At 44.9% G+C, this 23649-nt stretch overlaps 1 protein-coding gene across 1 annotated transcript in view; it reads left to right on the top strand.

Moving 5' to 3' along the window:
• The window catches only part of LOC126278169 (phospholipase A1-like), a 286583-nt gene that overhangs the window by 212991 nt on the left and 49943 nt on the right, over positions 1–23649 (top strand). The window contains exons 2-3 of the mRNA XM_049978064.1: positions 6726–6995; positions 19685–19930. Coding sequence (XP_049834021.1) covers positions 6726–6995; positions 19685–19930 — 516 coding nt within the window. The remainder of the gene's footprint in view (positions 1–6725; positions 6996–19684; positions 19931–23649) is intronic.

Raw genomic sequence — 23649 nt, 5'->3', positions numbered from 1 at the left:
TGGGATCGATCCGTCGTCCGACGCTCGTTCGCCATCCCATACAGCCACTGAGCAGACTATCGCCAAGTGGCGTTTGACTACATTTCTTCCGCTGCTTCGGTGCGTTCTGTTTCCAAGCGTGTTGTTCCTTTTCGGAGTAGGATCAACCGTCATATGACGCCGCCAGAACCAGAAGAAAAGGAGAGTATGGAATGACGCCTGAGTCGATGTCCATCTCTACTGTGACATCGCTTCTTGGGTTCTGATGGGCGTGCAAAGGAGTCGTTTCTGCTGGAGGTGACGGGAGAGGCTATCTGAGGACTCGCCACTCCTGGAGCGTCTGGCAATGATGGCAGATCGGAATGAATCTGGACTGATGCGTCTGACATGTTTGCAACAGAAAACAGCAGGGGGCAGTGTAGGTGTCACGGGTGCTGCGACATCTGCTACCGACGTCTGTGGAGGCAATCCGCTTGGGCATGGTTCTTCTGGCCACAGCCCGCACAGCTTTGTGACTGACTGTCGTACATGGCGATCGCCCGCAAGCCACCAATCGTCAAATAAGATGGCTCATGCGCTGGCAGTTCAATATGATGTGACACACGCCATTTAAGATGTGGTAGGTCTCGAAGGTCTGCCACTTTTGTTCGATGTGACTAACGACGTTTCCCTAAGTTCGAAAGTCAGACACGATTACGTCTTGCGGTGCCTCAAAAGGAAGTTCGAAAACACGCAGGGTGCAGAGGCCGAGTGCTTTGTGATCATCCAAAACAGCTCCGACGTGGCCTTCAGGTTGTTTAAATTTCAGTCCCTGAGTGAAATGTCGCACATCAGCGCAAATGTCTTCGGTCCGCTGTTTTACAGTACACGACGCTGCTCGTGATGAAGGAGTGAATTCCTACATCTTGAGGTGCAACTTGAAGTTCGTCACGTATGGACTGTTCCTCTTCGTGTGCCTGAGGTCTTGCGTGTGACCTTTGTTGTCGCACGGCGGTAAGATATCGTCATTGTAGGTCAGAACGTGAATGAATATAACGACGTAGCACGTCCCCCTCGTGTCACGGCTGTGAGCCGAGTGCACGATCTCGCCCATGAAGGGTTTGACCGTTAGTCATTGTCTCAGGCGGCATAACAGTAGTTCTAGGGCAAGGTACACAGCAGCTGCGATAGGGTCACCCCCGTAGCACTGAGCACCTGATCAGGATCAGTTGTGCGAATCTACCACTATGCGGCACCCGTGATGTCGCTCCACGCAGGAGACGTATGACCGACCACCTTGACAGTAGTGTCTGGGTATCCGATATAATGCCGGATAGCCGTAAGAAAAGAATGATCTACCCGATCAAATGCTAAGGCTGATACTGACACCAGTTTTCATAACCTGTAATATTTTTGATTGCGAACTTGTCACCATTCATTCTCCGTATTCATTACTAGTACCTCGTCGTTAGGGATTACTCATTTCTCTCTGAACATCTTGCGCATTCTCAACAGGGTTTTGAACATCTTATAAAATACCACTTCCTGGCCACGTCTCTTTTCGCAGTTGTGGATGCTAGATCCGCATTCAGATGTCCGAGGATCGGGGGCTCTTGTTTCAATCTAGAGGTGGTGGGTGGGTCTTTATATAAGCTTTCTTCAGTTAAGTGGACAGTGGTCAAGTTCTACGACACTGCCTCGAGATCTTCTGGCTTTCGTAAGACAGTAGGTGTTTTCCAGCACCCACAGGGGAAAAAATCTTCTGGAAGTCTTGGTTGGAAGCAGCACTCTACAGAATAGCGACTACAGTGTGATTAGGGAATGGCCAGTTCAAATGCCTGATTTCTTGAGGCTCTAGTCGCTGAAAAGACTGTAATAACAAACTGGTTAAACAGTTTCGTGAATCAGTCTGGAACTCACAAAATCAAGGAGTCGATCGACGGCCCGCGCTGTTTCAGCAAAACAAGCTTTTATCCTTTGGGGCGGAGCGGCAGTTTTAAAGCGTTTTAACTTCCTGCAGTCGAAAGTTGGTGAGCCTTCGTTATCAATAATGTCACTTTTCAAATACGAAATTAGAAAAGAATCGGAAGTGCATTTTTCTAGGCGAATGCTGAGTGCACGTGCTAAGTAGCCAGGCATCTTAGATTGATTATATTGCAGATCCAGTAGTTATCAGGGGATGGTGCTTAATGCACGACCCATCATCTGCAAGGTTTAGTTGAAGCGAATGAATTCCATTTATTTACGTGGAAATTTCAGTTTGTTATGCTAAATGCAAGAATAGAACTACATCAGGATGCGTTTGCTTTTCTGGAAAAAAGTTATCTTTGCTCAGTACTTCTTCAATTTTCTTTCGTGTGCTTATTTGTAGTGTCCTGGTTTAGCTTGTGGAAACATTGCAGGCTGTTGGATAACGGACATCGTACACGCCAAAACGAAATGGCACAGTTCATATCAACTATCAGTGGGCAACGTTATTTTGCTTCGGTGCATTACATTGTCAAGGCTATAACTGGAATGGTATCACTCTCCTAAAAAACGAGCAACACTACATTGAAGTCACTCGACATAAGCGCTACGATATGTTCAGACCATATATACACTTACCCCTATTAGTGGTCATCAGTGTGGGTTGGGTCCACCGTTGGGCTTTATGGTCGACTGACTGCTGGGGACATTTTTCGACGATTTGTCTGTGGTGGAATGGGCACTCCATTCCTACTCAGGAGCCGAAACCAGTGAAGATAGTCATGTTGGAAATTGTTCTTGAGCGACGTCGACGTTCTAACTCATCCCAGAGATGTTCCCAGCGGGTTCATGTCGGAACTCTGGGCAGGCTAGTCCAGTTCATCTACATCTACATGGATACACTGCAAATCACATTTAAATGCCTGGCAAAGGGTTCATCGAAACACCTTCACAATTCTCCATTATTCCAATCTGGTATAGCGCGCGGAAAGAACGAACACCTATATCTTTCCGCACGAGCTCTGATTTCCCTTAGTTTATCGTGGTGATCGTTTCTCCCTATGTAGATCGGTGTCAACAAAATATTTTCGCATTCGAAGGAGAAAGTAGATGATAATAATTTCGTGAGAAGATTCTGTCGCAACGAAAAACGCCTTTCTTTTAATGATCTCCATCCCAAATCCTGTTTCATTCCAATGACACCCTCTCCCATATTTCGCGACAATACCCTATTTTGGGATTTTACAAAACATGCTGCCCTTCTTTGAACTTTCTCGATGAACTCCTTCAGTCCTATTTGGTAAGGACCCCACACCGCGCAGTAGTATTTTCTAAGAGGACGGACAAGCGTAGTGTATGCAGTCTCCTTAGTAGATCTGTTACAATTTCTAAGTGTCCTGCCAACAGAACACAGTCTTTGGTTAGCTTTCCCCACAACAGTTTCTGTGTGTTCCTCCCAATTTAAATTGTAATTTCTAGGTATTTAGTTGAATTTACGACCTTTAGATTTGACTGATTTATCGTGTAACCGAAGTTTAACTAATTCCTTTTAGCACTCTTGTGGATGACCTCACACTTTTCATTATTTACAGTCAGCTACCAATGTTTGCACCACAGAGATATCTTTTCTAAATCCTTTTGCAATTTGTTTCGATCTTCTGATGATTTTACTAGATGATAAATAACAGCATCATCTGCAAACAACCTAAGATGGCTGGTCAGATTTAGTCCCAAATCTTTTATATAGATAAGGAGCAGCAAAGGGCCTATAACACTACCTTGGGGAACGCCAGAAATCACTTCCGTTTTACTCAATGAATTTCCGTCAATTACTAGGAACTGTGACCTCCCTGACAGGACATCACAAATCCAGTCACATAACTGAGACGATATTCCATAAGCACGCAATTTCAATACAAGCCGCTTGTGTGGTACAGTGTCAAAAGCCTTCCGGAAATCCAGAAATACGGAATCGGTCTGAAATTCCTTGTCAACAGCAGTCAACACTTCACATAAATAAACACCTAGTTGTGTTTCACAAGAACGATGTTTTCTAAACCCATGTTGACTGTGTGTCAATAGACATTTTTCTTCGAGGTAATTTATAATGTTCGAACACAATACATGTTCCAAAATCCTGTTGCATATCGACGTTAATGACGTGGGCCTGTAATTTAGTGGATTACTCCTACTACCTTTCTTGAATATTGGTGTGACTCGTGCAACTTTCCAGTCTTTTTGTACGGATCTTTCGTCGAGCGAACGGTTGTATATGATTGTTAAGTATGGAGCAAATGCATCACCATACTCTGAAAGAAACCTAATTGGTATACAGTCTGGACCAGAATACTTGCTTTTATTAAGTGATTTAAGTTACTTCACTATTCCGAGGATTTACTTCGTTACTCATGTTGTCAGGTGTTCTTGATTCGAATTCTGGAATATTTACTTCGTCGTCTTTTGTGGAGGCATTTCGGAAGACTGTCTGCAGGAACTCTGCTTTAGCAGCATTGCCTTCGATAGTACTCCACTGCTATCGCTCAGAGAAGGCATTGATTGTTTCTTGCCGCTAACGTACTTCACATACGACCAGACTTCAGAAGTATTATAATCCGCAGACTATTGCCTCGCAGATGCTACTTTATGACAGGGTGCATTGTAATGCTGATACAAGCAACCATCGTGTCCGAAGTGCACGTCTATTGTATGCAGAGCGCAGTGCTGTAGAACGTGTTCACATCTTTCCACATCTAGTGTCCGCCCGCGGTGGAAACATGAAAGGAAAAATAACATAGAAACTAAATATGCTGGAATAGCATTGAATGTGGTCTGGATAAACATCAGTAATGATGTTCTTTCGCCTGGCGTGAGAACAGCGTGGTACAAGGTAGTTAATAACATCATCAGCACTAATGAGCGTTTCTTTGCCATTGGTCTAAGTGACACTAACCTCTCCAGCAAATGCAACCTCATTGATAGTGTGCCTCATCGTTACACATGTGGAGAGCCGATTATCAGCTGGAGGTGGACCAGGGAGAAAATTGCTCAAATAGCAAGAACCTCAGCAAACAATGTACCGATTAACATTTTCTTCAGACCATAAGAAAGTTATTACCCTCAGGCAAATAACAACGCAGTGATTTGGTTAATGGGCAAATATACAAGTTACATTTTTAACAATGTTGGGAGCGATGAACATATTGAATACAAGATGTATATGGAAAATGAATTCGAGAAAGACTTAAGTATCAGAATCACAATAAGAAATATGGTAACATGTTCCGAATTGTCTTCAACAGAATGGGTATAGGTTAGGAACTGGATTCCTCGTAGAGAGGGAATGGGTTGGGTCACGTTCCCGACTCTAACCTGACCTGCAAGTCACACATGAAAAGTAAGTCAGTAGTACAGCAGAATACAAGAATATGACGGCAAACATCTGGTGTCTGTTATAAAGGAAGATCTTGAACCCCCAAGGATGCGTTTAGAAGGCTGGAACTGACAAAAATAACAAGCCAGTGAAGGACTTTGCGATGTCGCTGTTCGGGGACTGCTCTTCTGTCCACGTAATTTACCCTGGAAGGAGCACACATCAAGGATTTACTGACTCGTTAATTTGTGTCTGGGAAATGATGATGAGGAACCACAGGCAACAGTAGAAGAAAATATGCATGATGTACTGCCACCAGTTGAAGGTGACAGTGGAGGTGCTAAATATGTGCTACTTCTAAAGACTGCATATCATTCCTCGTTCTTTGAATGCTGTGATTTATGACTGCAGTTATCTGTCACCTTATTTATGTCATTTCATTGTAAGCTAGCCATTTTTGTTACTGTTTTTGTGGAATAAAAAAAAAGTGGTCAGTGCGACAGAATGTCAATCCTAAGGGTCCGGGTTCAATTCCCGGCTGGGTGGAGATTTTCTCCGCACAGGGACTGGGTGTTGTGTTGTCTTCTTCATCATCATCATTTCATCTGCATCGACGTGCAAGTCGCCGAAGTGACGTCAAATCGAAAGACTTGCACCCAGCGAACGGTCTTCCAGACTGGAGGCCTTAGTCACACGACATTTATTATTTTATTATCCGCATTTAGTGTTTTCTTAAGTGCAATAATGGAACGAGAGTATAACCATGAAAAACACTCCCATACCGTAACACCACCCCTTCTGTACTTGACTGTTGGTCGTATTCACGATGGCACATAACGTTCTCCACGCATTCGCCAAACTCAAACACTTCCATCGGACTGCCGCAGGGTATAGCGTCATTCGTCACTACAAATCACTCGTTTCCAGTCATCGACAGTCTAGTACTGAGTACAGAAGTGTGTCTTATAAGGAGCTGCTCACCGTTGCAGCCCTTTGTGCCAGCTGGACAGCCGGTAGCACTCTGTAACTCACGAGTGATTCCTTTTGCTGATTTCATGCAATGCACGAGGAATCCTCTCCGCCAATAGTTGAGGCCTACCCCGTCTTGGTTTAGCTGCGGTTGTTTCTGGATGAGCTGTGGTTGTTTCTTCGCGTGTCCTCTTCATAATCACATTGCCAACAGTCGATTTGGGCAGCTTTGGAAGGACTGAAATACCTCTGACGGATTTGTTACTCACGTGACGTCCTACGGTTTGTGACGTCCTACGGTTTGTTAACGTTCGAAGTCACTGAGCTGTGCTGACCGACCCGCTCACGACATCTAGACGCCAGTTCGACAGTACGTAGGGGTGTCCGAATACTTTTGACCAGATTGTGTGTTCCTATTCTGTACGGCCCTGCGTGTAAGTGAACGCCTGTGTGTTCGCAGGACCCGGCGCGGCGGAGTCGCTGCTGTGGAACATGGTGGACGCGCGCTACTGGCGCTGCGTGCTGAAGCGCAGCAACACGTGCCCGGACCCGGAGATACGGTTCTTCCTGTACACGCCGGAGGCCGGCTGGACGGCGCGCCGCCAGGTGGACGTGCGCTCGGCGGGCTCGCTGCACCGCGCCGGCTGGGACCCGCGCCGCAGGAACGTCATCATCGTGCACGGCTTCAACGGCACCGAGAGCAAGACGCCCATGACGCTGCTGCGCCGCGGTGAGCGCTCCAGCCCGCCCAGCGGCCGGCCCTAGCGCGGTGCCGGTCGCAGTCCAGGACAAGCAAAAAAGTTACATTCCCAAGGAGTCTTCCTAAAAGAGTCGAAGTTGGGGATAGAGAGTATCTCTTGTATGAATGCATGGTTTCGCGGCGATATGAATTAATAAAATTTTCTCGGGCTTCCAGCCGCGTCTGGTGGTTAAAATCCCACGAGCTTTCGACCGAGCTCTCCCCGGTCATTGTCAAGCGGTGAGACTGACTGCTGTGTCGCCGCGGCCGCGTCGTTATATAGCCACACTCCTGGTTGTGACGTCACTGGTGCTCTCTTCCTCGCCATATAAGGTAATGTTTTCATCACGCGTCCGTACCGCCCGTTTTAACCTCGCGATAGCCGGGTCACAGGCTGTGCTGAGCTGCAAACTGCCGTCCTTGTTGATGGTGTTTTCAGAGGCTTTTGTTTCAATAGCTTCTTTTATGACGCCTCTGGTGTGCGTACTGCAAGACCTTCAGTACACACACCATCAGATAATTTGACTTGTCGCTCTAACGAAGTAGGCGAGTACCAGCAATATGTCTCGTGGTCTTATCTTGGCGTGTTTATCTTCTGCCGTTGGGTCAGACGATAGAAATGCCACTTGCACGCTTAGAGTAGCAGATTGACGGTGACCAACTTTAAACAGAACTTGATTAATTTTCACACACATTTATTAAAATAATAACAGGCATAGACATTAGTAACTTGATTCTGGATGCTGTTTACAATTGACCATCTGAACTTCCTTTGTTCTTGGTACGTTAATCTTATTCTCACATATCTCTGATACTTGACAAAGTGTCTAGTCATTTATCTTCATGGCTATGTACAGGAGTAGGATAATCTTATTAGGCGCAGGCTGAAACTTGACTACAGACTAATGCAGACTAAAGCAGACTGACTAATTGGAGGTCTGTACACTCGTTATAATACCTCCCACATTCAGGTATCACTGCGTGTGTGTGATCCGCGAGGAAAGAAGGTTCTACGTTAGCAGCAATCTCATTGGCTGCGTTACATATTAATACGCAGATCGGCGGAAGCAGAATTTGGTCCATCTCTAAGGCAGCGCCATCTCGTAGTGCAGAGACGGACGAGCACTGCGCCTGCGCTGTTGTGCTTAGCAGGGCACGCTCTATTGGGAAAGTTGTGTACGCGCTGATTACGTGGAGCTATGTACACAACAACGCTATCCCAAAATCCCTTCGTCTTGGTAACGACAGATGTTACGTCAAATAGAATTCGGTGTCCATTTTCTAAGGCGTGTTCTGCCACGATTGGTTTTTCCGGATAGTGTAGACGTAAGCACCTCTCGTGTTCCGTCCGGCGTTGCTCCACAGTGCATACTGTTTGGCCGACGTAGTAACAGCCACACTGACATGGTTTCCTATACACTCCAGGCGTTCTAAGCCCTAGATCGTCCTTCACAGGCCTCATGAACTGACGAATTTTTGCTGAAAGCCTGAACACCGATGAAATGTTATCTCTTCAGGAGCCGGCTTATCTTTCCCGACATTGGAGTGTACAAGATACCATGTCAGTGTGGCTGGTACTAAGTCGGCCAAACAGTACACACTGTGGAGCAACGCCGGACGGAACACGAGTGATGCTTACGCCTACGCTATCTAGAAAAATCAGCCGTGGCAGAACACGCCTTAGAAAATGGACACCGAATTCTATTCGACGTAACATCTGTCGTTATGAAGACGAAGGGATTTTGCGATAGGGTGATAAAAGAAGCTATTGAAATGAAAACCTCTGAAAACACCATCAACAAGGACAGAGGTTTGCAGCTCAGCACAGCCTGGGACCCGGCCATCGCTAGGTTAAAACGGGCGCTACGGACGCGGGATGAAAACATTACCATATATGGCGAGGAAGAGAGCACCAGTGACGTCACAGCCAGCAGTGCGGCCATATAACGACGCGGCCGCGGCGACACAGCAGTCAGTCTTACCACTTGACAATGACCGGGGAGAGCGCGGTCGAAAGCTCGTGGGATTTTAACCACCTGACGCGGCTGGAAGCCCAATAAAATTTTATTAAGAGAGTATTCATAAATGTCCCTCTTGATCGCATGTAACAGTATATGAGGGGCGTCCAATAAGTAATGCAACACATTTTTTTCTTAAAACAGGTTGGTTTTATTTTGGGTTCCAGTATACCATATTATTCTTCACTCTTTAGGCTACAAAACCCTATTTTTCAACATAATGATTGCGACGGCCTTACACACCATGCTGGAGGGCCGGTATCCCCAAATGATACCACTCTACTGGATAACGTCGAAGCGAACGTCTTGCTGCATCAATAACCTCCCCATCACCCACGAACTGCTTCCCCTGGAGTGCATCCTTCATTGAGCCAAACATGTTGAAGTCTGATGGTGCGAGATCCTGGTTATAGCATAGATGAGTAAGAGCAGTCCAGCTCCAATCGGCCTTCCTTTGTCATGGAGGAGGAGAAGTTCATTTGCACTTTTACAGCGACGAAAACGCAGAAGTGTTCAAATGGTTCAAATGGCTGTAAGCACTATGGGACTTAACATCTGAGGACATCGGTCCTCTAGACGTAAGACAGCTTAAACCTAAGTAACGTAAGGACGTCACACACATCCATGTCTGTGGCAGGATTCGAACCTGCGACTGTAGCAGTCGCGCGGTTCCGGACTGAAGCGCCTAGAACCGCTCGGCCACCACCGCCAGCACGCATGAGTGTAGGATGGCCTCAGGCCATCACTAGCACTTATTATGTTCCTCCACGTACATATAACTTGATGTTGACAGTCCTATCAGAATACTTTTCGTTGTTTTTTTTATGGCTGTCAGCCATGTTATATTTTTAATTTATTCGTAGATTTTTTTGTATATTTGGCCATTAACCAACTGAACATACTATTGTAGCATTATTGTTTTTTTTCTATTTTTTAACTGATCCAACGATGCCAGTAAACTGAAATTCCATTGTGAATTGTATACGATAGCGATATGCAATCAAGGCAGATATTTCTGAATAACGTGCACATATAATGATTTCTTCTGTGCAGATGCACACCAGACATAGCTGACCAGGCACGAAGTCTTACGGGAATCGGCGAAATCCCAGGAGTAATGAGGATATAGGCAGGGATACCACATTCACAGTGTCTGGATAAGTTGGCAATTTACATCTGACAGGAGGCGTGCTAGGGTAGTCTGTGCAGTTCTGATGACCACTGTGTCCGCATGTTGCAGTGTTCGGTGCTTGTGCCTAGTAAGCAGGAAACCCAGGATCAACGTCCACTCCAGCACAAATTTTCAACTCCCTGCATTCATTTAAATCAATGCCCACCTGTAGCCAGTGTCTGTAATTCCTTTGTGTCTCAAAGTCTTCAACTGGTTAACAGTCTATTATGTTTTTCGAGGAAGGGTCTGCAATCTGTACAAAGTCATAAACTTAACCGATGGTGTTGTTATTTGGCTATAATGAACATAACCAAAGTATACACTACTTACACATTGGAGCTGATAGCGCCACAGCGTCAGATAACTTAGATATATGCACATTAAGTTCAATTTTCATCTAGAACTTGTACAAAATAGCTTGACCCATAAGCAGAAAAGTATCCTTCTTGGAGCTGAATGGCGAGTTCATTCCTCTGTTCTAAAGGGGCAGCCGTGTTGATTTGTTGTTAGCTGATTAGCTGTGTGCTTCGTCCATTAGAGGCGGTTAATTCAATTGCTCATGCACCGCTTTTCTTACTCACAATCAGTACTCTAGTTAAGACTTGTCGAATTATTGAGCGTACTGCCATAACATGTTACTGTCATCGTTTGCCGACTCGCTACTTGTAGCTTAGAAGTTCTGCTTGTCAGTGGTCTTCAGCTGTTGGACTCCACCTGTGGTGTGCGTACTGTAAGACCTTCGGTACACACACCATCAGATTATTTGACTTGTCGCTCTAACGAAGTAGGCGAGTGTCAGCAATATGTCTCGTGGTCTTATCGTGGCGTGTTTATCTTCTGCCGTTAGGTCAGACGATAGAAATGCCACTTACACGCTTAGAGTAGCAGATCGACGGTGACCAACTTTAAAAAGAACTTGATTAATTTTCACACAAATTTATTAAAATAATAACAAGCATAAAAATAACTTAACTTGGTTCTGGATGCTATTTACAATTCACAATCTGAAGTTCCTTTGTTCTTGGTGCATTAATCTTATTCTCACATATATCTGATACTTGACAAAGTGTCTATACGTTTCTCTTCATGGCGATGCACAGGAATATGGTAATCTTATTAGGCGCAGACTGAAACTTGACTGTAGACTGGTACAGAGAAATGCAGACTAATGCAGACTGATGCAGACTAATACAGTCTGACTAATCGGAGGTCCGTACACTCGTTATAATACCTCGTGCGTTCAGGTATCACTGCGCGAGTGTGATCCGCGAGGAGAAAAGGTTCTACGTTAGCAGCAGTCTCATTGGCTGCGTTACTTATTAAAACGCGGATCGGCGGAAGCAGGATTTGGTCCGTCTCTATGACAGCGCCATCTCGTAGTGCGGAAACGGACGAGCGCTGCGCCTGCGCTGTTGTGCTTAGCGGGGCGCGCTTTAGTGGGAAAGTTGTGTACGCGCTGATTACGCGGAACTATGTACACAACACCACCTCTCCTCCCATGAGATGGTGCTCTCAGCAGAACCTCCACCACTACCGTTTTACCCTTCCCTACCAACGTGTCTGCACAGGTAGGGGCCAACGCATGCGTGCAAGTGTATAAGTACCTGCAGTGCTGCATCTACCTACATACTGGGCAAGCCACCACATAGAGCCTGGCAGAGGCCACTAGCACCACTATGAGTCATTTCCTTTCGTGCCCTACTCGCAAACAGAGCGAGGGAAAAAGGCTATCTATCCGGCTTCCTATAAGCCGTAATGTCTCTTATCCTCATGGACCTTACACGAAATGTACGTTGGTGGAAGTAGAATTGATCTATAGTCGGATTCAAACGCCGGTTATTACAAATCTAGCAGCTCCCCTATGAATTGCTTCAACGACTTCCTTTAATCTGACCTAGTGTGGATTCCAAACACTCGAGCAGTGCTCAAGAATGGATTACACTAGTGTTCTATATGCCGTCTCCTCTATAGATGAACCACACTTTCCCGAAATCTCCCAATAAATGGAAATCGGCAATTCATCTTCCTTGCTACCATCGTAATATACTCGTTCCATTTCATATCACTTTGCAGTGTGAGCCTAGATGTTTAATCGATACTACTGTGTCATCAGCACACCACGAACACTGTACTGGAAGATTACGTGGTAGTTTTTCTCACGCTCCATTTTTGTATATTTAGACCAAGTTGCCATTCATCGCACACCAAGATATTTTGTTTAAGTCATCTTGTATCCTCCTACAATTACAAAATGACGACACCTTCACGTACACCTTAGCGTCTTCAGCAAACATCCGCGAATTGCTATCCAGCCAGTCCGTCAGATCATTTATGTATACAGAAAATAGAATCCTCCTCTCACAGCATACTGGGTTCTATCAATTAGAGCCACTCACTTATCTGGGAACCTATTCCGTATGCTCATATCCTCGTTAACAGTCTGCAGTAGGACACTGTGTCAAATACTTTGCAGAAATCGGTGGATCAAGTCATGATGCCACGTAGGTATCAATAGTCATCACAGCAGAGTGGTACTGTATATTCGGACACCAGCCGCCTTATTCCATTTTTTTAATTCACAGTTGTCGTGATCGCTACAATTACCGCTTTCAACTCTTATGAGTCATCATCGGAACTAGAAATAGAGAAAAGACAACATGCTACATAACTGTGAAACATAAAAAAATTAAAATGCAAAATAAAGAGAAAAATAAAACACTCAGTTATTTTGTAACGAAACTGTTACGTCTATCACAGTCACTTCAGTGACATTAGCTGCATTACCTGCTCATCCGTCGTACTTACAAAATGGAGCATTAGGTCGGTAGAGATACCATGAGCATGTTGGCATACATGTGTCGAAACTTAAAAAGTTCTGTTTCAAAAACACGGTAAAATAATTTGTTGAATTTTGTCTCAAGATATCCGACCGTTGTTTATTTAACGGTTTTTCTCACGTTTTACCAGCACGAGTGTCTGACATCGTCAAAGGTTCACCCTACAATGCTGATAATAGTCAAGTCCACCATCAGCATTGTAGGATGAATCTTTGATTATGTCAGCCATTTGTGCTGGGTTTGACAGAACGTCAGAAAAATCGCTAAACAAACGTCGCCGAAGATGCCTGGACAAAAGACAGTCAGCTAGTGGCTACGAAAGCTCCAACAATTTTGTATACTACAATCATATTTTTCATTCTTCCGCTATACAGTCAACGTCAATTCTGGGTATTTAAGGACCGAAGATAAATTAGTACTTGAGTCACCCGAACCACTCCTCCAAAAATAGCAAATGAAATTTTATATTCCCTTCTGTAATTACGGAGCATATAAATAAATACGTATAAAATCCAAACAACCAAGCATAAGTAAAAACGTGACTGACAACGCCACAATAATTTTACCAGCGAAAGACCATAAATAAAGAGTAGGAATGTACGATGAGTATCCCGGTGTCTTCAAACAAATGAAAGCTTTTGTTAAATTCACTCTGTTTATTTAAAATCCGGCCTGGAGACCTCTATCTTTTGGTGCAGTGTGCAAAATTTGCGTGCTTCGAGCCATGGTCGTCAGTAAGTGATTCCGTAAAATCACGTGTTCGCCAAACGCGAACTCGTGTGTTCCATGTATCAAGCTTCGAAAATGCGTCTAGTTTAATCTATACGGGGTGCGGCAGCTAACACAGGCCATCCCAAATACACTCCTGGAAATTGAAATAAGAACACCGTGAATTCATTGTGCCAGGAAGGGGAAACTTTATTGACACATTCCTGGGGTCAGATACATCACATGAACACACTGACAGAACCACAGGCACATAGACACAGCCAACAGAGCATGCACAATGTCGGCACTAGTACAGTGTATATCCACCTTTCGCAGCAATGCAGGCTGCTATTCTCCCATGGAGACGATCGTAGAGATTCTGGATGTAGTCCTGTGGAACGGCTTGCATGCCATTTCCACCTGCCGCCTCAGTTGGACCAGCGTTCGTGCTGGACGTGCAGACCGCGTGAGACGACGCTTCATCCAGTCAAAAACATGCTCAATGGGGGACAGATCCGGAGATCTTGCTGGCCAGGGTAGTTGACTTACACCTTCTAGAGCACGTTGGGTGGCACGGGATACATGCGGACGTGCATTGTCCTGTTGGAACAGCAAGTTCCCCTGCCGGTCTAGGAATGGTAGAACGATGGGTTCGATGACGGTTTGGATGTACCGTGCACTATTCAGTGTCCCCTCGACGATCACCAGAGGTGTACGGCCAGTGTAGGAGATCGCTCCCCACACCATGATGCCGGGTGTTGGCCCTGTGTGCCTCGGTCGTATGCAGTCCTGATTGTGGCGCTCACCTGCACGGCGCCAAACACGCATACGAACATCAATGGCACCAAGGCAGAAGCGACTCTCATCGCTGAAGACGACACGTGTCCATTCGTCCCTCTATTGACGCCTGTCGCGACGCCACTGGAGGCGGGCTGCACGATGTTGGGGCGTGAGCGGAAGACGGCCTAACGGTGTGCGGAACCGTAGCCCAGCTTCGTGGAGACGGTTGCGAATGGTCCTCGCTGATACCCCAGGAGCAACAGTGTCCCTAATTTGCTGGGAAGTGGCGGTGCGGTCCCCTACGGCACTGCGTAGGATCCTACGGTCTTGGCGTGCATCCGTGCGTCGCTGCGGTCCGGTCCGGTCCCAGGTCGATGGGCACGTGCACCTTCCGCCGACCACTGGCGACAACATCGATGTACTGTGGAGACCTCACGCCCCACGTGTTGAGCAATTCGGAGGTACGTCCACCCGGCCTCCCGCATGCCCACTATACGCCCTCGCTCAAAGTCCGTCAACTGCACATACGGTTCACGTCCACGCTGTCGCGGCATGCTACCAGTGTTAAAGACTGCGATGGAGCTCCGTATGCCACGGCAAACTGGGTGACACTGACGGCGGCGGTGCACAAATGCTGCGCAGCTAGCGCCATTCGACGGCCAACAGCGCGGTTCCTGGTGTGTCCGCTGTGCCGTGCGTGTGATAATTGCTTGTACAGCCGTCTCGCAGTGTCCGGATCAAGTATGGTGGGTCTGACACACCGGTGTCAATGTGTTCTTTTTTCCATTTCCAGGAGTGTATATACAAGTGAATAAATATATCGACTTGCAGTTTTCGCGCAGGTATAGCGGAAAATGTGGAGAATTTGATGTTCACAAGTAATTTTTATCGTTTATTGTAGCCGAATTACGACATCGACTTTGATTTTTTTCTAATGGAACTATATACTTTTTCTGTGGCATCCGAAAGAATCTTCTAACAGGACTTGAACGACATAACATGTATGGGATTTGATCAAAAATATCAAATAACAGGGCGGCAAACCACTGCCGCGCAGCCAGGAGAGGAGGTTCCACAAACGTCTGCACAATTATACCAAAAATATGCAAACACGTAACTCGGATATGGTTCTTGTATTTACCTGTGTGCATGAAACACATCAGTGTGTTTTCTGCTGCAGTAGCAATCGGGTAACTTGCTCGTAAAGCTATTGAGACGTTCTCAATGTATACGACAGTGAATATCGTTTATGGAGAATTTCGTCTGCCTGTTGAAGCTGAAGAGCTACCTATTATGCTGAAGAGTATCCAGATCGTGCCAAGCACTCCATTCCATTTCGTCGTTTTCACATTTCCGTGTCTCTACAGCTTCAAGGCACTGACTTACAGAATTTGTTACTATTCTCTACGAAAAGTGCGATGTGATGCGACTCCCGTGCGAAAATTGTGTTAAGGAAGAAGCAACATTGATATACCATAGGCAAATCAGTCTTGTCAACATCACATTAATTGTTATTTGGAAATCCACATTGATTCATACACGCGAATAAAAACAATGCCCGTGGTCTATCAACGTTTGCGTGTTTTTCAAGACCCATATCATTGGACTTTGTTACATTAATGGGCATCTAAGAACTCTGAAGTATGTCTAGTTCCTAAGATATGCTGTTTCCGCAGTGATTGAAACACAGTCCACTGGACATAAGACAAGCAGTGTGATACCAACATGGCGGATGTCAGTCTAAGAGCTCACATGTAATGACAGACGCTCTTAAGAGAACATTTCGAGAGAGTTGGAACGGTCGTTCAAGAAACACAAAATGACCTGCATACTCACCAAACTCAACACTTCTACACTTGTAGCTGTGGTGAAAATTAAAACAAGAGGCTTGTCAGGAAACACCGACGACTCCCGAAGGCATGCAGTACCTTAGGGCTTGTGCTGCCGTTAACCCCAGATTAGATTCAACGTGCAGTATTGTTTCTCCAGAATCACTTTATAGCGTGTAGCAATGCTCAAGGTCAACATTTACACACTTGGTATGACAGCCGCGATAATAAACACACGAACCGTACCTGATATACGTGTTTGCATTCATTTGGCATAACAGGACAGACGTTTATAGAACCTCTTCCCGTGATGGTTGGTTTGTGACGCTGTAATCTTGAACCTATTTGATCAAGTCCCATACATATTATATCGCTGAAATTCTCTTAGAAGCTTCTTTCAAGTGCCGAAGTGAAAAGTATATAGTTCCTTTAGAAAAAAGTAAGGACGATGTCGTTACTCGGTGACTATATCGACAAAAATTAGTTGCGTACATCAGGAAATTCGCTATATTTTTTGCTATAGCTTGGCCAAAAGGGCATCTCCATATCCTTGTATTTATTCATTCTGGATAAATTCTGAAAACAGCAACAGCGCACTGTCAGCCATGAAGCTAGGGCCGAATGCATCTCTCAAAAGACGCACTTGGGGAACGAGTGTTGTATCACAATAACGTTTACCGGGGAGCGCATCGTGTTAAAAGAATTAGTCTCTACGCCCCCACAACTAAAATACCTGAACCACCAAACCGATCGACAATGCTGGACGTACCCCATATAGCGAGTCGTCGGGATGCATAAAGCACTCAGGGACATTGTCGAACATAATCGTTTCGGTGTTCCTGGTGTTATGGTGTGGGGAAGTATTATGTTGCATACACCTACAAAGCTCAAAATCTTTGAACATGGTACACTCACCAGTCAGTGTATTGGCAACACTGTGCCTCTTCCCCATGTGTGTCATTTCAGGGGGGCATTCGACCCTGGCTTCATATTTACGGATGACAACACGCTACAGCATCAAGCTGCGCGGGTTGAGGAGGTCTTGGAACGAGACGATATTTGCCAAACTGACTGGCCTGCCCGTTACTCCGACTTAAATCCCACTGAGCACCTCTGTAATGCCCTGGAGAGATGTACTGCAGCAAGTGGACATGCACCAGCAATCAGCTGCGCTGGTGGAGGAACGGAACGCCCAACCGCCGGCCGCTGTGGCCGAGCGGTACTAGGCGCTTCGGTCCGGAACCACGCGGCTGCTACGGTCGCAGGTTCGAATCCTGTCTCGCGCATGGATGTGTGTGATGTCCTTAGGTTAGTTAGGTTTACGTAGTTCTAAGTTCTAAGGGAGTGATGACCTCAGATGTTAAGTCATATAGTGCTTAGAGCCATTTGAACCATTTTGAACGCCCAATCGCCAATACTCCTTACCAGCCTTGTGTATAGAATGGGAGCACGTTCCAGACCACACATTGCCGTCCGTGGTGATTGCACACCGTATTAATATCCGTGTGTCACTATCGTGAATCCCAATGACTTCAGTGTAGTTATTGTCTTTGAATAAAGGTGTCATTTCTGAAACTTCCTGGCAGATTAAAACTGTGTGCCGGACAGAGACTCGAACTCGGGACCTTTGCCTTTCGCGGGCAAGTGCTCTACCAACTGAGCTACCCAAGCACGACTCACGCCCCCTCCCCACAGTCTTAATTCCGCCAGTACCTCGTCTCCTACCTTCCAAACTTCACAGAAGCTCTTCTGCGAACCTTGCAGAACTAGCACTCCTGGAAGAATGGATATTGCGGAGACACAGCTTAGCGAAAGCCTGGGGGATGTTTCTAGAGGACTTTCCCGCGAAAGGCAAAGGTCCCGAGTTCGAGTCTCTGTCCGGTACACAGTTTTAATCTGCCAGGAAGTTTCATATCAGCGCATACTCCGCTGTAGACTGAAAATTTCATTCTATGTGTTATTTCTGTTCATCTCATTGCATATTTCTTTTAGTTATATTTTGTAAGTTCTTTCAAGTATAGACCACGTTTCATCGAACAATATTACTTGACGGTGAAACATCATGAGAAAATTACTTTCGTCCTTTAGCTTGTATGTACCAGTGTGTTATAAAGCACCATCCGCCACATACCACAAGCTGGCTAACGGTGTACGCTGAGGTGACAAAAGTCGTGGGATTGCGGTCTGCAAATACATATGGCGGTAGTATCGTGTACACAATTTATAAAAGGGCAGTGCATTGGCGGTGCTGTCATTTGTACTCAGCTGATTCATGTGAAAAGGTTTCGGAGGTGATTATGGCCACAGCACGGGAGTTAAAAGACTTTGAACGCGGAATGGTAGTTGGAGTTAGACGCTTGGAACATTCTACTTCGGAAACCGTTGTGGAATTTAATCTTCCGAGACCCACAGTGTGAAGAGCGTGCCGTGGATGCCAAATTTCAGGCAAGACCTCTCACCGTGGACAACGCATTGGCCGACGGCCTTCATTTAACGACCTAGAGCAGCAGCATTTCCATAGAATTGTCAGTGCTAGGAGACAAGCCACACTGCATGAAATGTCTGTAGAAATCAATGTGGAACGTACGGACGAACGTATCCGTTAGGACAATGCGGTGAAATTTGGCGTTAATATGCTATGGCAGCAGGCGACCGACGCTAGTGTCTTTGCTAACAGCACCACATAGCCTGCAGCACCTCAAAAATAACGGTTGCACCTTGAGAAACAGTGGCCTTATCAGATGAGTCGCAATTTCAGTTGCTAAGAGCTGATGGTAGGGTTCGAGGGTGCCACTGACTTCATGGGCCCAAGTTGTCAACAAGGCACTGTGGAAACTTATGGTGACTCCATAATGTTGTGGGCTGTGTTTCTTGGATCACTGTCTGGAAATGGCTATGTTCAGCTATTTGGAGATTATGGAATTCATGTTCCCAAGTAACGATGAAATTTTTATGGATGACAATGTCTCATGTCACCAGGCCACAACTGTTCGCGATTGGTTTGAACATTCCGGACGATTCGAGCAAATGATTTGGCCACCCAAATCGGCCGACACGAGTCCCATCGAACATTCACGGGACATGATCGAGAGATCAGTTCGTGCACAAAATCCTGCACTGGCAACACTTCCGCAGTTGCTGTTGGCAGTAGAGGCAGCATGGTTCAATATTTGTGCAGGGGACCCCTAACAACTCGTGGAGCGCACGCCACGTCGAGCTCTCGCCCTATAAGGAGGTCCGACACGGTATTAGGAGGTATCCCATGACTTTTGCCACCTCAGTGTATGGATGAAGATTGAGATGGTGGGCGTGAGTGCAGCGCCTCGTCCTTGTGCAGCCTACCTGAGCCGCGGCGACCACAACGTGTTCACGGTGGACTGGGAGCCGCTGACGTACTTCCCGTGCTACCTGTCGGCCATCAGCAACACGCGGCTGGTGGCGCAGTGCTCGGCGCAGCTGTACGCCCACCTCACCTACAACGGCGCCGCCGCCTCGCGCATCACCTGCGTCGGCCACTCCCTGGGCGCCCACATCTGCGGCATGATGAGCAACCACCTGTCCCGCAGGATGGACAAGATCATAGGTACGCACCGTATAATCTCATCTTGCAACCTCTACAAACTCCCAGTTCCGCATCTTCAGCACCAGACTCCTTTACCAATGGGCGGAAGATATGATAGATGTGTGTCTTTCCCCAGTTATTCACCTAAGACATTTATTTGGCTTCAGAATCTGCATAATCAACATCACTCACATTCATGTCTGTGTAACAGAGATTTATTCCATCACAGTGAAGGTACACTTCAGATGTGGTCACACAATTACCGAGTGACAACGAATGGATGTAGTATCCTGGTAAGCAGTATATTAACCCTTTCAAAACTGAATTTTTTTCTGGAGGATGGAAAACTGTTCTTTATGTGATAATGCTCTTAGGTAATTTTTTTAATGATTTTACATGCAAGATTCATACAAAAGTATATATCTGTCTTCAAAACATACTTTGTACACTTGGTTTCATTTTATGGACTAAAATAACTAATTACGAAATACTTTCTATTGCAATAAATAGTAAAACGTTCATTCAATAGTTACCATGCAAAATACCAAAAACAGTGTTCAGTTGAACAGTGGGATATAGCAAACCAGTCACATCCATGTATTCTGGTGCTCACGAGCTGCTGCGCTCTTCTACGTTGATTTCATTGTAGTTTCATAGTCATGCCGAACAGTTGGTAGCACTTGTGCATGATGAAAAAGTTGAACATACAAAAATGTGTACCTCAGGTTTCCACTGGGAAAAATATGTTTCTATTGCAGCTAAGATGCAGTAAAAATTAATGTACACAATTGTAACCAAAGGGTCTGAAAGGGTTAAACACGTTGCTATTATTGCAACAGAGGGAATACGGGCGCAATGGTTTATGACCATCATGTAAACGAACTGCAACTGTCACCCCTCCCTCATCCATAACAGTACGCCACTTGGGCTGTCATCCTAGGAAATGTTGGTTTTTATTTAGAATTTATTTTATTGCCCAATTAAATATCCTTATCACTACCAAGATGGTCTTCTCTGTATGTATGCCAACCTTATCTTAATGAAAATTGCTTATGGCTCAATATGATCAGCAAAGTATGATGTCACTATCAAACTTGGCTGCTCAACTTAAATCTAACGCTATGTTATTACACTAGACGTGATTAAACTATGTGAAATTAAAAAAAGATCCAAGTGACAGAATATGGTCTACTTATTTAGGAATTTTCATGTAGGTACGAAACAAGGATTCCTACTCTTCCAGCTACCTAGCTTCAAATACTTTTCGAGATCACCCAACAACCCACTTGTCCCATGCAAAACGCACTTATGAAGGTAATCGTAAATAAGAGATTTCTTAGGATTTTTTGTAAGGTTGCAAATAAGAAAAATTGTTCGTGCAAAAACTTCTATTAATTTTTGCTTATTTCTTTACACGCAGTAAAAAACCCTCTCTTTATTTTTGTTTCGTGTTGCTTTAATAATATTTAGCTTAATTTTTAACTTGTAATTTAAATCTGCAGCCGAATCAGCGAATTCTTTTACCAACCAGTAATTTTGTTAAATACAAATAATTTATATTCTCGAATTCTAATATTCTAATTTTTCTCTGTGAAAATATCATTTATTGCTTTAACAGTTACCTTTGTCCTTTCCTGCAATTCTCCTAGTGGCGAGCATTCGAGGGTTTCAATGTTTCCTTTCGTTTCCTGCATAGCACTATCGCTAAAGGACTGCGTATTTCCCTGGGTGTACGCCACCAGATCTCTTCCTTCGAATACTTGCGGAATTTCTGTATAGAGTTGAAAGTTTACAATTTGTTTAAAAAAGTGCCCATTAATTTTAGTTATTCTGTCAGTTTTAAAATCCGCAAATGGGTATTCGGTTGTTAGTAATCATCCTTTTTAAGCTGATGGATTACAAGCAGACTGCTCATGTCTCCTTTAACACAGTGAAAGACCTTCGATCCATTGATTTCTATGAGTAGTCCAACACGTGAGAACTTTCCACTGCTGTTTGCAGTAGATGCTTATATCTTGAATTCCCCGTAATGGCAAAGATTGTGTTTAAATTAATATGTAAGACTTCCTTGCTCACCGGCAATTGTTTCTTTCTTTTCCAATTGCAGTTTATATTATTCCGTTATAGCAGTTCTTTTCGCCATATACTTCAGATTTCGTTTTTTGGCTTCGATCTGTTCCATGTACAGATTTATTTTGATCACGCATAACAAATTAATTGCACTTAAAGTAGTAATTTCATTAATACGGTATGGTTCGATTCCGTGCAATACATTTACTCCTTTCTAATATCTATGGAATAACAGTTATTATGAAAACTAATCCTAATTTGGCAATGTCTATATGGGGCAGTGTTGTGGAGAACAGTGTTCTGGATTGAAAAAAAAAAAAGTTTTTCCTCCTTTAATATAACACTTCCGGTAGCACTTTGGAACACGCTATTGATTTTTTACAACCATCCCCCGCAGTGTTCGATGGTCCCTGACTATCAGTACATGAGGTATTCCTGTTTTTGGTTTAGCTGTGTTGGTTCCTTCGCCAGAAGTCACACGTAAATAGTACCCTAAAATTACCACGGAAACGAACATAATATATTTGCTTCTACTAAACGTCGCCAAGTCCATCTTGTTCACTAGACACAACCGTCCAACTACGAGTAGTTGCTGACGCCATCATTTGATGTAAGCGCTTTGCCTATCGATCACCTGGATGCCTATTTAAAGGCAACATCTGCCTGGAACAGCGAAAAGTTCAACCCGAAGCTCAATTTTCCGCACTCCAAGAAATAACCTGGTCGATCCCCAAGGATCATCGTATCCTGTCTTCCGGAACCCCCTTCAAAAACACCACCTCGACCCCAGAGAGCACACGACTTCACAGCGTACAAAGGCTGTCGGCCGACTCCACGATGTCTCGAATGCCTAAACTCGCACGAAATTATTTGACCTTTCGGCCACTGAGAATCAGGAGCAGAGTGCAGGTATTTACATTGGCCTTTTCGTAATCCCACCTAAAGTGCTTTTGTAAGGTGCTGCTTCCTCCCAGCAGCTTTAGAATTTTTTCTGTAGTGAAACACACTGGCCATCACGGAGAAGTCACATAACCTTTAGGCGGTCTACATCTACATCTACATGGATACTCTGGAAATCACACTTAAGTGCCTGGCAGAGGGTTCGTCGATCCAACTTCACAATAATTTTCGATTATTCCAAACTCGAACAGAGCGCGGAAAAACGAATACCTCTATATTTCTGCGTGAGCTCTGATTTCCATTATTTTATTATGAAGATCGTTTCTCCCTTTGCAAGTCGGTGTCAGCAAAATATTTTCACATTCGGATGAGAAAATTGATGATTGAAATTTCGTGAGAAGATTCCGCCGCAACGAAAAACGCATTTGTTTTAATGGCGTCCACCTCGAATCCCGTATCATGTCAGCGACACACTCTCCCCTGTTTCGCGATAATAAAAAAAGTGCAGCTCTTCTTTGAACTTTTGCAAAGTAATTTGTTAATCGTATCTGGTAAGGATCCCACACCACGCAGCAGTACTCCAAAAGAAGAAGGACAAGCGTAGTGTAGGCAGTCTCTTTAATAGATATGTTCCATATCTCCTATTCTCACGCGACCGCTACGGTCACAGGTTATAATCCTACCTCGGGCATGGATGTGTGTGATGTCCTTAGGTTAGTTAGGTTTAAGTAGTTCTAAGTTCTAGGGGACTGATGACCTCAGATGTTAAG

Source organism: Schistocerca gregaria, chromosome 6 (assembly GCF_023897955.1).
Source record: "Schistocerca gregaria isolate iqSchGreg1 chromosome 6, iqSchGreg1.2, whole genome shotgun sequence".
Classification (NCBI taxonomy): Eukaryota; Metazoa; Arthropoda; class Insecta; order Orthoptera; family Acrididae; genus Schistocerca; species Schistocerca gregaria.
The sequence above is the reverse complement of the archived record's forward strand: the minus strand, read 5'-3'. Positions and strand labels throughout refer to the sequence as shown.